Source organism: Bubalus kerabau, chromosome 1 (assembly GCF_029407905.1).
Source record: "Bubalus kerabau isolate K-KA32 ecotype Philippines breed swamp buffalo chromosome 1, PCC_UOA_SB_1v2, whole genome shotgun sequence".
In the NCBI taxonomy this organism is placed as follows: domain Eukaryota; kingdom Metazoa; phylum Chordata; class Mammalia; order Artiodactyla; family Bovidae; genus Bubalus; species Bubalus kerabau.
Genome location: NC_073624.1, coordinates 44,363,235 through 44,377,610, shown reverse-complemented (window position 1 = coordinate 44,377,610; position 14,376 = coordinate 44,363,235). Strand labels below are relative to the sequence as shown.

At 35.9% G+C, this 14,376-nt stretch overlaps 1 protein-coding gene across 3 annotated transcripts in view; it reads right to left on the bottom strand.

Moving 5' to 3' along the window:
• Positions 1 to 332: 332 nt before the first annotated feature.
• BICD1 (BICD cargo adaptor 1) overlaps positions 333 to 14,376 on the bottom strand; it is a 246,143-nt gene continuing 232,099 nt past the window's right edge. For 2 of the 3 annotated variants that reach the window (XM_055573639.1, XM_055573579.1), the window contains 2 exons: positions 6,046 to 6,121; positions 333 to 2,253 (listed from right to left, as the gene is read on the bottom strand). In XM_055573639.1, coding sequence (XP_055429614.1) covers positions 2,166 to 2,253; positions 6,046 to 6,121 — 164 coding nt within the window. In that variant the 3' untranslated portion in view covers positions 333 to 2,165. The remainder of the gene's footprint in view (positions 2,254 to 6,045; positions 6,122 to 14,376) is intronic. The other variant, XM_055573588.1, reaches the window with a different exon arrangement.

Sequence of the window (14,376 nt, the reverse complement as noted above, 5' to 3'; positions counted from 1 at the left end):
CACCAATGAAACTGAGGAGGCAAAATAGGAAAATGTTCTGAGGTACTTTTTAAAAAGGCATATTTTCCCTCAGGCACAGTTTTTATTAAAAGTCAACTTAGCAGCTATGCCACTTTTCAGGTCCAAACACATGATAATTGAAAAAGAAAAAGCAGGGGTAGGGGTTGGGGAGCTTCCTTTAATTGAACTCTAATAAAATCCATGCTGTCTCACTAAGACTAGTACCAGGCGGATACAACACCAACAAAATAAAGAAAATGTTTAAGAACAGCAAGTCAGTGCAGGTGGAAAGAACAGAAGGTTAGGTTGCCATGATGAGGGCTTTATGAAGATTTGTTTCTTTTCCCATATTTTAACCTGAATCTCTATTTGGATAAAGATTTTCAGCTACTGCAAGTTGCATAATAAATGACACTGTTGAAAATAGCACACATGTAAGGAACTCAAAATCTCTTCGTGGCTTTGGTAACAGTGACCTCTACTTAAAAGGTGTATGACTGATAGAGCTCCTGCTCTGTGCTTTAAGACTTGCCGACTGGCTGCCACCTTTGATGGGTCACCCTACCAGTGCTCCGATACTTCCACGCAGTCAGCTGAGTGACTCCTACTGGGTCGTCATTATTAGAGCCCTGCATTGTTAACTATCTTTTGTTAACAGTGAGGATTGCTTTTGTTTTAAAGAGAAGTTACAGATATCATTACAGGAAAAGGTCAAACCATTATGGATTTAAACAAGTTAAGGCTACCTGACTAGACAAGGAATCAGGGCTAGGAGCAGGTGTGTGGGCAGCACTTGATATAAGGAGCCCAAGAGTATTAGACCTTTCAGCTCAATTAGCTGTTTTCCTTGTTTGTCAGATTATGTGCAAAATAAATTTTGCTGTGAAAATCCACTGCCTTAAGTCATAAAAGTTACCCAGCAGAATCTGTAAATTAACTAGGAACATGAAGTATCTCAATATAATATAATGATTGTAGGCACCTGAGTGTTTGTCAAAAGTAGACAATGAGCTAAGGTTTATTACCTCTTGTTTTTTTTGGCAAGGAAGATTCATTATGAGAAAAACTAACAACAACAAAACATACAATTTTAATCAAAATTTGAACACCTTCTGGGTAAGTTAATTAACCAAAGGCTAATTTATATCTGTATATGTATATATTTCCCATTTATACTTGATATCTTATAGCAGGAAAGACTCCTAATAGGACCCTGAATTTGGGAGAAGTAAAAAAAAAATTCTGGTCATTAAATAAACACACCATTTTTTCCCATCATGTTATTTAGCCTTCTTTAACATTATTACATACGCTCACACACATACACAAAGGAGCAGCACCAGTGCGTCTACTTATCTGCAATTAAAAAAAATTAAAGATGCTGTCAAAAGTTGAATAAGTCAATGAACCATAACATAGTCTCTTTTTCAGATTTACTTAATAACGTCGAATGAAGAATTCTAGTTAAAAAACAAAACAAAAACAACCCAGCGGTCAATGAGCTACTGATTAGAAAGTAAGTGCATAAACAATATCAGTGTAGCAGCAAAATACAGTTATTGTTAACATTCCGATGCACCTCGTTTATCATTTTGTGCAAGAAAAATGACCAGTCCGGCCAATTCCAGATTTCAAACTAAATTAAAACTCATACTTAATTGAGCATATTATGCATATCTTAAAATAAATGATGTTCACCTCTCACAGAAATGATTTTTACAGACATATATATGTGGCAAATAAAGTACAAAATAAATATCAATGACCAAAAAATTAGAATTAACTTCTATAGCTGAAATTGAAGTATAAGGAAAGATGATTTTACAATATACGTATTTTACATTGTCTTAGGTCTCTCTTATGCTATCGAGGTAAAGCCAGCCATCTGAGATACATATTTCCTGTTTCATTTTGATTTAATTTAACGGTAGCCATTTGATTACAGAAGTTTATCTGTGATTTAGAGAAACCATAAAGTATTTTGCTACACTGGAGTCTGTGCTTTGTGTTATTCTTCCCAACTTCCTCTTATCTTCCAAAATGATGGCCATTAATGCAATCAAACATCTAACCAATGAGAAGAAACCAGCCGCTGGATCTTGGGCAGTATCCTGTGTATGGCTACAAAACGTTCACCACAAGTGTTTGTCCGCAGGAGATGAAGACTAGGGGTAAGGAGGCTTGGAGAGACAGTGGAGAGGGGCGCACTGCGAGCTGGAATGTGGCTGCTCATCAGGCAGAACTACGTCAGGACTGCAAATGAGAAACAAGCATGTCAGCAAGAGACAAATTAGCAAGGGGCTATGCACAGTGGTAACGGTTTGACAGACATTATTTTCACAGGAATTTTGCACAGAAAATGGCCTAAATCTAAAGCATGCCAAGACAACTGTAGATTAAAAAAAAAAAAAGCCACCCAGAAGAAAAATGAAACATATTAGGAAAACAACATATGAACTCCTTCCCGGCAGTCACTGTTTTCAATTTCTGCACCCAGTCATTCCCCTACTCTGGGTTAGTTGCAAGATTAGTTCTTTTCAAAATTTAATGATTATATAGCAATTAACCTGGGAGTGATTCTGATACAATAGGTCTGAGGTGGGACCTGAGAAACTGCATTTCTAACAAGGTCCTGGGGACATGGACCTACTGAACCAAGGCTTCTGAGGATTCCACAGTTCTCAAGTAGATCTAGATTCAGTAGAACTAATTTGCCTGTGGAAGTCTAATTTGCTGTAAGGGTTCCCTCTACCTGTTTTAGCTTGGTGGTATAAAGATGACTGAAGAGTAACTATATGATGGTTATTATATGATGGATATAGAGTATCCATTACATCATATAGAGTAACTATATGATGGATATAACTATATATATGGTTGTTCCCACATGACCACTTCTGAGAGCCTCTAGTTTAAATGAACACAGAAATGCTCAGGCTCATCAACGGCTTGATGAATAATATTGCAGCATAAGGATGCAAAATCATTGAATTTTCTAAGGTAATATTACAAATACATTTGGGTTCAGAACTTTTAAAATGTGACTAATGGGGGAAAATCACATTATGGGGAATTTTTTCAATTGAAAAAGACTGGCATTTTTCTAAAACTTTGCTTTTTTCCTTTATACTTTGGAACTCAGTACCACAGAATAATTTCTGCCAGGAGTGTTATTTGAGAAAGCTATTCTAGTTTTATTATTGTTATTTATTAACTTAATCATAAAGCTAATATAATCATTCAAGTCATTAAAAATTAGCATTAACAGTTTTTATCTTTGTTTTTCAAGTATATCGCTTGAGTTTTAATACAAAATCATAATTAGGTACAATACTACTCTACTTGGGGTCTCTCTCCCAAAAATCTTTGAACTCTTATTAATGTAGTTTAAATGGAGATATACTCTTCTGCACTTGTTAGGATAACCAGTGATAAAAATGATTTTTCTTATCTATTTTTAAAATGTGGTAAGTAAACATGGGAGAGCTGGAGGTTCAACACGAGGACTAAGAAAATACTGCATGGCAGGATGTTTCCTCCATCCTCAGATGACCTGGAAATAGAGAGGCAGACTTTCCCATGGACCTGAGTTTCTTTCTGTTAAGTTTGCATGATTTAAAACAAGCTTTTTTTTAGGGAAGGAAACATATTATTCAGCATAAGTTATGGCAAGTAGCATAAGGTGGTCACATCATACAAGAGGGATAAGTGTTTGAAGACCCATGGAGTTCAATAATCTTCTGTATAAAGGAAGGCAAGCATTTCTGTTTGACCTGGTGAGGTGTATAGTGGCAGCGACTTCCCCAGTGTATCATATGGTAAAGCGTCTGCCTACAATGCGGGAGACCAGGGTTCAATCCCTGGGTTGGCAAGATCTCCTAGAGAAAGAAGTGGCAACCCACTCCAGTCTTCTTGCCTGGAAAATCCCTGGTAGGCTACAGTCCATCGGGTGGCAAAGAGTCGGACTCGACTGAGCAACTTCACATTCACACACAGGTAACAGCTCACTTGGCCCAACACATTATATTGTTCATGATAATTAAAATTCTTTTTCATTATTTCTGATTTCTTCAAGTGACAAGTTACAAATATTTCATATTATACTATTACTATTTTTAATTTGCACAAAATATAATTGTACTGTGTATTTTATGTGACAGGCATATTTTTGGCTTACAGATTAAGGAATCACTTCTTGAATATAAATACTGTATTTGATAAATTATAATCAAATAATTTAATCATAATAATCATAATCACTTAATCATAATAAATTCTAACCATTTAGTCAAACTGGTTCTCAAAAAAAAGAAAAAGAAGCAAGGTGAAGTAAAATTAAACTTAGAAAGATTCCTCATTAGCCTTTCCATTTCTTATCTAACTGAAACACTTAAAACAGTAGCTTTCTCCACTCTGCCCAAGCAAGTTAGAGAGATTATGAGAGATTGCAGATTTCTGTCTTGAGAAATGGTTAGGTACTAAGAGTAGTTAGTAGTAATTAAAGAACACACTGTGGGCCAGGCCTGTGCTTCCCTGAATCCTCCCAATATCCATTCTCTTTTTCACTTTACAAGTAAAGAAATGGAATCTTAGCCAGCAAAAGCAACTTCCGAGGTTACACAGCTAGTAGGTATTAGAAGTGGGAACCAAACCCAGATAATGTGACTGCAGAATTCATTCACTCACTGAACTTCTGTCGTGCGCCTGGCACTACCCCAGCCTTGGGTGGGGTGAAGGTACTTTTCGGAGAACGACTAAGTTAAGAGCCCATGTTCTTCTGTCTTACAAGCAGAGAATCCCACTGAGATGGATTTGAACATTTATAATTATATTCAGTTACTTAGTAATTGAAATTGCTCTACAGTTGGCTGCTGTTATTAAATAGCATTTGTATGTTAGTGAAGAACATTCCTGAAGTAAAAACCTTGTTGCTGGAAGGGGTGGGAACAGCAGGCTGAGACATCAGTTGGAAGACACTGGCTTGGGGCCTATTTAATCACATACTTTCTCCTGCTAACTTGATGTTCCACTTAAATAGCTGGCTGCCCAACAGCCTCAGAGACCAAGTCACACTGGGACTTTGGCTGCTGCTGCTTGTGGAAAGCATTTGCAGCTCTCAGCTCTAACCCTTGACCAACATGCAGCCTGCTACTGATGTCTACTCCTCAGACACACATGGAAGTACGTCTGGGCCTGCCCTTACTCAAAAGAAGCCTTGCCCTGGGAGAAGAGCAACAGTCCTATTAAAATAAGGAGAGAACAACAAGCAGGCTATAAAAGCCACAGCCAGATTATAAAAACTAGATACCATCAGAGGCAAATAACTGGAGATGAAGGATTTCAAGAAAATGTTTAGGTCTTGATGGGGTGCTCTGATGTTTGTGTCAAAGTTTGGCCATGAAATTTACCGTGAAAGTAAATTCATGATGTATTTGCAATGCTTTCATTGGAATAGAAATTGTTTAACTTACTCTCCAGGTTACCATCCAGGGAGTCTGTAGATTTGCCTTTAAAATTGTTTAGTGAATCTTACATAAAGGCACTATCACTGAAAATATTCTTTTTTGAATGCCAATTACAAGGTTCTCTTCATCTTTCGATTTCAGTTTCACTGAGAGTACTGAGTGGACAGAAAATGGAAACACTTCCGTAAAGTTGTCTTGGAACAGACATTAGATATGCTTTATACTTTCCTAATTGTTTGCCTGAGTAATATATTCTAAAGCAAGAGACAAACAACTCCAGGTTTTATGTTTTGAAAGGTAATGAAACCCTGGACTAATCCAAGGATTTACTCACAGGAGGAAGCTGAAGGCAGCCTGTAGTCTACTTGTTAGTGACCAGTAAAATAAATTCTTGCTCTCTTGTATTTTCAGTGGGCACATGTCAACTTCAGGAATCCAATGTGTGTTTGTATAGTCCATGTTTGAAATAAAATGTGGCAAGTATAATTATATATAAGAAGTCATCATGTGGGAAAGGAGAGCGTGGGGTCTGTGGAACTGACATGCGGCTGGGTGGGAAAGTAAGGACGTCTGAATTTACCTGACAGCTGGGCAGTCTTGCCTCCCGGCTAGTTGTGAGCACTGTGGCGGTACGGAGGCAGCAGGCTGCTGACAATCTATAAGAAACTGATAAATTAGACATGTATACAAAGAGATGGCAGAGCAACGTGTTAGTAACAGTAACTTAGGCAGTTGCCTGAGAGATTTAGTGAGGAATGTGTAGTCACACAGAAACATCTGAATTAAGCTTTTTTCCCCTGAATGATGCCAATAGAGAAGACAAGGCTTTTTCCTTAATTAAACACAGTATTTAAAAATTAGTGAAAAAAAATTAGTAGTGAAATTTCTCAAGTACATTAGGACATACATAGCCATTCATATTTGATGCTTGGTTACATCTAAAAATAAAAGATGTATTAACATAATGAAAGATCCTCAAGCTCTAAACTTGAACTTGGTGGTAGTTACTTGCTCAGCATTTAGATTTGCTAGTCCAAAATGTTTTATATTCAGATAGCTGACTTTGTATTTGGACACACAGGTATATTGTTAATCCCACAGGTATATTGAGAAAAGCATGCAATACACACTTTTCTATGATTAACAGAAGGATATCTGAGAAGAAAATTAGCTTCACAGTTTTCTGAAAATAGATTTTATTTACCAAAAGTAAGACTTGTTAGAAGTCTTAGAATGTTTATTATATTAAGTTGTTAGTTACTTGGATTGATGGAGAAAGCTAATCTGAATGAGAAGTCTTTTATTTTTGTCTTCTGAAAATCACATAACTCACATTAGGTTGACAAATCACTAGCTGTTAAAAGTTCATTCTTTAGCTGATAAGTTATGTTACTTATCTACTCCAAGAAAGACTGTGTTCTGAAATAATCAAAGAGCAGTCTGTTTGCTGATGTACTACAATCACAAAAGATTTTGCAGAAAAAGTTCAAATTAGAACAAAAAAATTCAATTATTTTTAATTGCAGAATTTCTTCTTACTAATTGCTTAGATTATGTATCTTTCCCTATATGTTATATAGGTAATAGTTAAGCCAAATTAATTACAAATTCTGGATTTAAAGTCTTGAATTAATGAGCTTTTACTGAAATTTACATTCAAAGGCTTGAATCTAAGCACTACTTGTTCTAAAGTCAATATATTCTCTATTACAACAAAACTTGCTTGTATAACTCGAAAATATCAAAATTCATGATGCTTTTATAGAAGACATTGCAAATACACTAAATGTCTGTGATGGAAAGTAGAAAATAAGATAGGCTTGATTTAAATTCATTCAAGAGAACATCACTGAAGAGAGAGGACCTTTTCATAAACTGGTCTTGGTTCCAGAGTAACTTATTAATTACTGTTTTTTAATAGGGAGAATATCTGATTAGTTGAGTAGCTGTTGTTCAGATTATCATACTCAGTAAAAGTCTTTCAAATATAACAAATATTTCCATTTTCTTAGCTTTGGCAAATTCTTTTCATTTTTTTCTTTAAGTCTTTGTTTTTCCATTTTGCAGCTTGATTAGCTCAATGATTCCCTTTTGTAGAAACTCAGGAGTCTTAAAGGATGAATTCCTTTATGTGCTTTTCATTTTTTTCAATAGCCATGATAAAGGATAATTTTAGACAAAGTTGTACAAATTTAGACAACTATTTTCATCTCGCCAGCAGACCTAAGTTAAACAGATGTATGCTGCCCTCTTATGTTACATTTGAGTAAAGGCAATAAACAAATATGAACACTTGGGAGTCTAGCTTGCTTTTTCCTATTGCCAGCTCTTCATCTGTGGAATGGCAAGCCTCAGAATTAAGAGTTTTTAAATGGTTTAAATTCTATCTCTTATTTCTGTAAGATTTTCCTTTTTTTTTTTTTTTTTTTGGTTAATACAGTCACAGACTTTTGTTCATTTGAAATATACTTTGTGATGAAATTCAGAAAACAGGCAAGCAGGACCACAATGCACCCTCTTAATGAACTGTTTGATATGTGGTGCATATTTCTTACATTTGTAGTGAATATAAATTTTCCCCTCTTTAGAAATTATATTGCCTCCAGCTAATTATTATTTTGCATTTATTATTTACAAGTACTTAGCTAAGTGTTATACTTAAAGAATTAAAAACAAATTCCATAGATAAGGTGGTAAAGGATTTTAAAAACAAATCTGAAAAATAATTAATTGCTCTGACTCAATTGTCTTCTGAATTCCTCTTCTGTGGTCAACAATCCTCCAATCGTGGACTCTGCTAACCCAGTTGAACAGCAATGTGTGTTTAGCATGTACTTTGAAAATGAAAGGGGAGGTTGGGAGGTTGAGAAAATCCCTTCCAGCTATGAGATGCTGTGGGCTTTACATGATCTCATGTGTTCTTTGTAGGTTCTACTCTGGTAGACCTATTCACAAAGGAACTAGGCCTCACCTCATTGCTTTTGAGGGCATAGAAGATTAGAATTATGTGACTTAAGGAGGAGGAGTCTCAGAACATCGGAAGTCACTGCTGTCATCGGGGGCCACCAGAATTTGTTTCAACCATTCAGCAATTTAGTTACTAAACTCCCATTGTGTGTCTGAAACTGTTAGGTGGTAGAGATAAAAGGAAAACAGAAGATACGGTCCCTGGTCAATTGAGAAAGACAAGCACATTCAACAAACAAAATAAAGTGTCATGACGACGATGATGATGATGAGATGGAGTGGTGGTGGTAACACCTAGTAGTACTCATTCATTGCTTGCCATGTACCAGGCACTGTGTGGGCGCTTAATATGTGTGCTCTCCCTTAACTGTGTTTTATTAACCCCAATTTGTGGATTACAAAAGGGGGAGAAATAGGTTAAATAACTTGCCTAAGTTCACTAAGAGGTGGAGCTGGAATTTGAATCCAGGATTGAATGATCCAAGGGCTGAGTTATATTTTGAGACACTTCACTGCATTGTTCCCCATGATAGGGAAAAGTTGGGCTCTCAGAGCAGAAACAATTCACTAATCTAAGTAGTCAGGAAATGTTTCTTGGAGGTTGTGATATCTAGGTTGTACACCTAGAAAAGAAATTAGTTAAAGAATTCAGCAACTATAAGCTGTTTATGGCCTCTACTTGTAAAATATGTAATACAATATTTTACAAAATTAAAGTGTTTACTTGAAATGCCCAGAATTTGATAACACTGAACATTTATATTATAAGGCTATAGGCCTGAGAAATGTCACAAAACTGAAGAGATTGTTAGTGCCTCAAGGGTAGAGATGAATAAGGGATATTATTGTTTAACACGTCTATATGTCCTGATATACATATGAACTTATTTGGCATTCCTCCATAAACAAAGCCTCCAGTAGAAAGGAAGATAGAAAAGGGGAGAAGGAAGGAAGGAAATTATGTCATGAATCAGTATGATGTTACTTCTCCTAGGAACTGTATATAAGTTTTAAATCTTAGCAACACTCTGCAGTTGTTATTTTCACTATTCCTATCATGAGGAAAGTAAGTATTTTTGATCTATGGGACTATATTGAAATCTCTTATCTACTGAGACTATTTTTTCTTTACATTTTTCATGATCTCTCCCACCAAAAACAAATACAGGACTTGGCATCATGGTAGGTTCTCCACAAACATTCATTGATTTAGTTAATACATGACCACCTGCTAGGAAGTGGCTGAGCAAAGATATAGACTTTTCTGATGTTAAGGCTTATTTTCTACTCACTACTCTGGTTGTCTCTCTGACTGATGCCAGCTACCTCTAGAAATACCTCTAGATACCTCTGGCATCACCGATTCAATGGACATGAACTTGGGCAAACTCTGGGAGAGGGTGAGGGAAAAGGGAAGCCTGGTATGCTGCAGTCCATGGGGTCGCGAAGAGTTGGACACGACTTGGCAACTGAACACCAACCTCTAGAAAATATCAGACCCATATTGCCAAAGAAACATAAGAACTTCATTAGACAGTTGACAGTAATTTGAAGGCAGCTAGTTACCTCAAAACCACAAAGAAAGATAAAAGGTACAAGAATGAGGATAATATCTAGTTTCTATAAAGAGGTGGCTGAAAGTGGCGAATTTCATTGGCAGGAAGGAAAGTCTTGTCATATGGTTTTCCTTCAAGTATCTACCATTTTAAAACTCTTTCATGCAGTTTAGAACACCAACCAATTTTCTAAAAGTCAATGCCTTTGGGAGTCCATGAGCCCACTGGTGACTGTTTGGGAAGGCCTCTTGAGGAAGGAGGCTAGGAACACCTCTATGTTTTCGGCCCCATGTGTGCCTCAGATGGGAGTGAGAGGAGTTGGTAAGGACAGCGTGCAGCTTCAGGGGTGGCTTCCTACGGCCAGGATATTCTGATGGGGGCAGAGCAGCAGCTCCTTGTGGCTAGCAGTTTCCTACAGAATGGCCTGCACTCCAGTGCCTGGTTTTCCTGACTTGAGAATTAATGCATCCTTGCTATTTCATGAGGTATTTTCAATACCACATCTCCTTCCCTCATGACCATACTCTGTGTCAGATGCTTCATACTTTCCCCTGGAATGATTTCTATCTCCTGAGTTTTCCTCAGGCTAAATAATTCAAGTTCTTCCTCACAGGACATAACCTCCCATACCCTCCACTTTGCTCTCCGTCCATGCTCCAGTTTGTATACAATCTTCTAAAGTTGAGGTGCTCAGAGAGGAAACCGTGCATAGTAAGATGTAACAGCTTGACTGGGGTGGCAGCATCCTGCCTCACCTGAGACATCCTGATTCTATTAAAAAACAAAACAAAACAGAAGCCTGCATGGCATTTTTTGGGCAGCAACATCAGACTGCCAACTTCACATGAGCTTACTTTGTTTGAAGATGGTGCTGTCAAGTCATATCTCCTCCATTCTATACTTAACAGTGTCAGGAATTCCAATGCAATATTTTATATACTTTTAACTTCATGTTAATATCTAATAAGTTTTACTTCTTCCTACCTGGTGCATCTCTTAGGTCCTATTCTGTCATCTACCATATCAACTTCCTCTTCCTTTTGTTTTTTCTCTTAAGTTAGAAAATGTGACAGTCATGACCTTGATTCTTCTCAACTCTAAGCAGGTGAAGGGTTGAAATAAATATTTTTTAATTCAAGGAAACTCACAGGAAAAGATATACACAAGCACAAATTCTAAATGAAAATCCATACTCCAATTTCAGCTGACTTTCTTTTTAGCAAACATCAAAGTAGAGTGAAGTTAAAGTGATCAAATCAGTCTTGGAGAAAACAAAATTGATGATAGAATGTGAAATTTGAGTTGGTAGAAAATACAAATTTTTATGCATTGTGTACCAAGGTAGAGACATAAAACTTGCATATCGTATGTTTTTAGTCTCCCAACTCAGGAACTCTGAATATTTGTGGATAATAGCACAAAGGTGTTCTTCACAATTAATTACTGATATACTTATGTACACACTCAGCTCTTAAATGAGGGTTTTACACAGTAATCCATGGGACTGGATAATGGGTACATCACAATTTCCTTCCATTGCCCAGCGATGCTTCTGCAGCAATTTTTTTTTATGGTCTCTTTACCTTCCTCTTTATTCTTTCTCTTCTGTGCTCTTCAGCTTTCCTCCATATCAGCATAAGATGTAGGTCCATCAGAGAGATCTTAATGTTTAGACTCCCTGCTCCACAAACCAGTAGGTGAGGGACATTGAAGAAGTGAATTCAGTCCTAGCCTCAGCTTTTCTGTTAAGTGAGGACATTAAATACCAATCCTGCAGATCAGGTGAGAGGATGTTTGTGAAAGCATGAAGCCCAGGGCCCATGGGTAAGAACTGGTCATCGAATAACACACGAGGGGCCAAAAGGAGAAGTCAAGATGACCTTGAGATTTTCAGTTTCAAGAAGCAAAGTCACTGCCATTAAAACAGAAATTAAAAGGCCAAAACAGACCATATGATAAAATCATTTCATCAAGTCTTTGCTCCTTTTATTACATTCATCTAAAATGCTCTTTTCTTCTCTTGGACTGTTCAGAACTAACAAGTTTCAGTTTTCACTCCTGACCACCCCAGAAGGAAGTGTCTGCTTCCTTTAAACTCCATTAGTACTTATCTCATTGTCTTCAGCTTTTGAATACTGTTTTCCTTGCAGTGTATCTAAATTCTTCAGTCATGCTATGCAGTTGACAGAGAAGACCCTGACTTATAATTCTTTGTTTTCCCACATTTCCTTTAATTTGAGAATTTGCATGTGATGCAGAATACCTGCTAATACACTGACTTTGCCTTCCCTAAAGGATCACTAGATTTGTTTATTAGTTACATTATCAATGTCATTGTGTGATGGGTTGACTTGAGAAAGAAAGAGTACAATTTAGACAGTCCTGTCATCATAATAACATCCTACTAACAAAAGGAATAGGAAAGAGAAAATACTCTCCGACAAAGATTTTAATGCTAGTTTAGTGATATTAGGTGATTAATGATTCTTTAATAAATTTTAAGACTTTGATGTATAAATCTTGAAAATAATTATAATTGCTATTATTTAAAATAGGTCAAATAACATCGATACTAAATTATTCCTCACTAAATCTATAAAATGAGTAATAGTGTGTTAGTGAATAAACAGAAAAGTAAATGGAAAGAAGCATCAAAATACATTCTTCTTGTAGTAATAACTTGAATACTTAAGTAGTCCTATGGATGCCTATACACAAAAACTGAAAAAACAGACATATACAGTAGAGAATTTAAGAAAAATTTAAGATAGAAACATTATATAAAGAAAAATAATGAGAGCATGAGATAGAAACATTTACATGAATATAAACAGTAGATAGGAAAAGTTGAAATTCTTTAAAAAATCTAATGATGAACTTAATGGTACATCAGCACTAGTAAAAATGGATAGCTGTGAACAGCTTTTAACATTTTATAATCAAACACATAGAGTTGGCTATCTCATCCCTTTTTGCCAAACATATCACATGAATTTCTCTGGAAGTACCCACAAATAAAACAATCACATAGTTTCCGGCTACTCAGGAGTGTAGTCTACAATTTATGTCACCAGTCACTTCAGCCTTAACTTTACATCAGTGTTTAACACCACAAATCCCCTTATTTGTTTATACCCTTATTATAGTTAGAGACAATCATTATTCATTAAAAATTTCCAGGGAAAAAAGCAGAATTGTTGAAACACGTAAAAATATTTCAGTATAGACAATGAAAAAATATGATCTTTAAAAACATATGACTCTTTAAAACATCTGGCTCTGCCTTCATATAAATGACAACTGTGCATAGGTTATCATGCTTAGGGGACAAGCATTAAAACTGTCTTCAACAATACAGAATCAGAGCATGATTTGCTAAAGACAGGGAACATTTATAGGCATTTCAGTGATTATAGAGTAGACAAAAACTTTCACACAGCTTTCCACTTGCTGTCCTGAGGAATATCACATGACTAGCTGATAAAACAAAGCAGTATTAATAAATCTATATTTATTTCAAACCTTGAAAAAGAGAAATATAAAAATGCCCTGTGGTATTGTCAACTTTCTGCTTCTGAATAACTTACAATTAAACCATGACCATGTGTGTAATTAACAGCCTATGTAGGAAGACATGGAAGATAAAGGGGAAGAGGGTAATTAAATACAGTGGCACCAAGAGGTAAAAGTACATTTTGCTTCCAGATTCTTACATCAATTAAGTACCTTTTAGAAAATAACTTTGTTCAGAAATGACCTTCTCAAAAACAGTGTCAGGTGGTACAAAGTTAACTCAGGATGGTGTGATGGTCTGTTCTCATTAAACAATCTCAATAATAGCATGTATCAGATGAAGACCATCTATTCCTTTGAAATCTCAGAATTAATTCATCATCAAAAAGAAATAAGAGAGAAATAAGTTAAACTACAAACAAGAGCCCACTAAAAAATCAAGTGAAAATATATCCCAAACAAGAAAAATATATGAGACACCACTCAGTAAAATGTGTTTGATTTTCTTATTTTATAGTCATTTCAAAAAAAATAGGGGTTCTGTATCCACCTAGAGGGGTGGGATGGGGAAGGAGATGGGAGGGAGTTTCAAAAGGGAAGGGATATATGTATATCTATGGCTGATTCATGTTGAGGTTTGACAGAAAACAGCAAAATTCTGTAAAGCAATTATCCTTCAACAAAAAATAAATTAATTAAAAAAAATAACACACACACTAAAAAAAAAAAAATCACACTAGAAAATATTCTGAGAGGTTCAGGGCATCCTCTTCTGTAAAGCAATGGATCAGACAATTATAGATTTTCACCAATATCAGTTGTTTCTTGGCTTTTTTTTTTTTTTTTTTTAAGTAAAGAAGAACTACTTATAACAT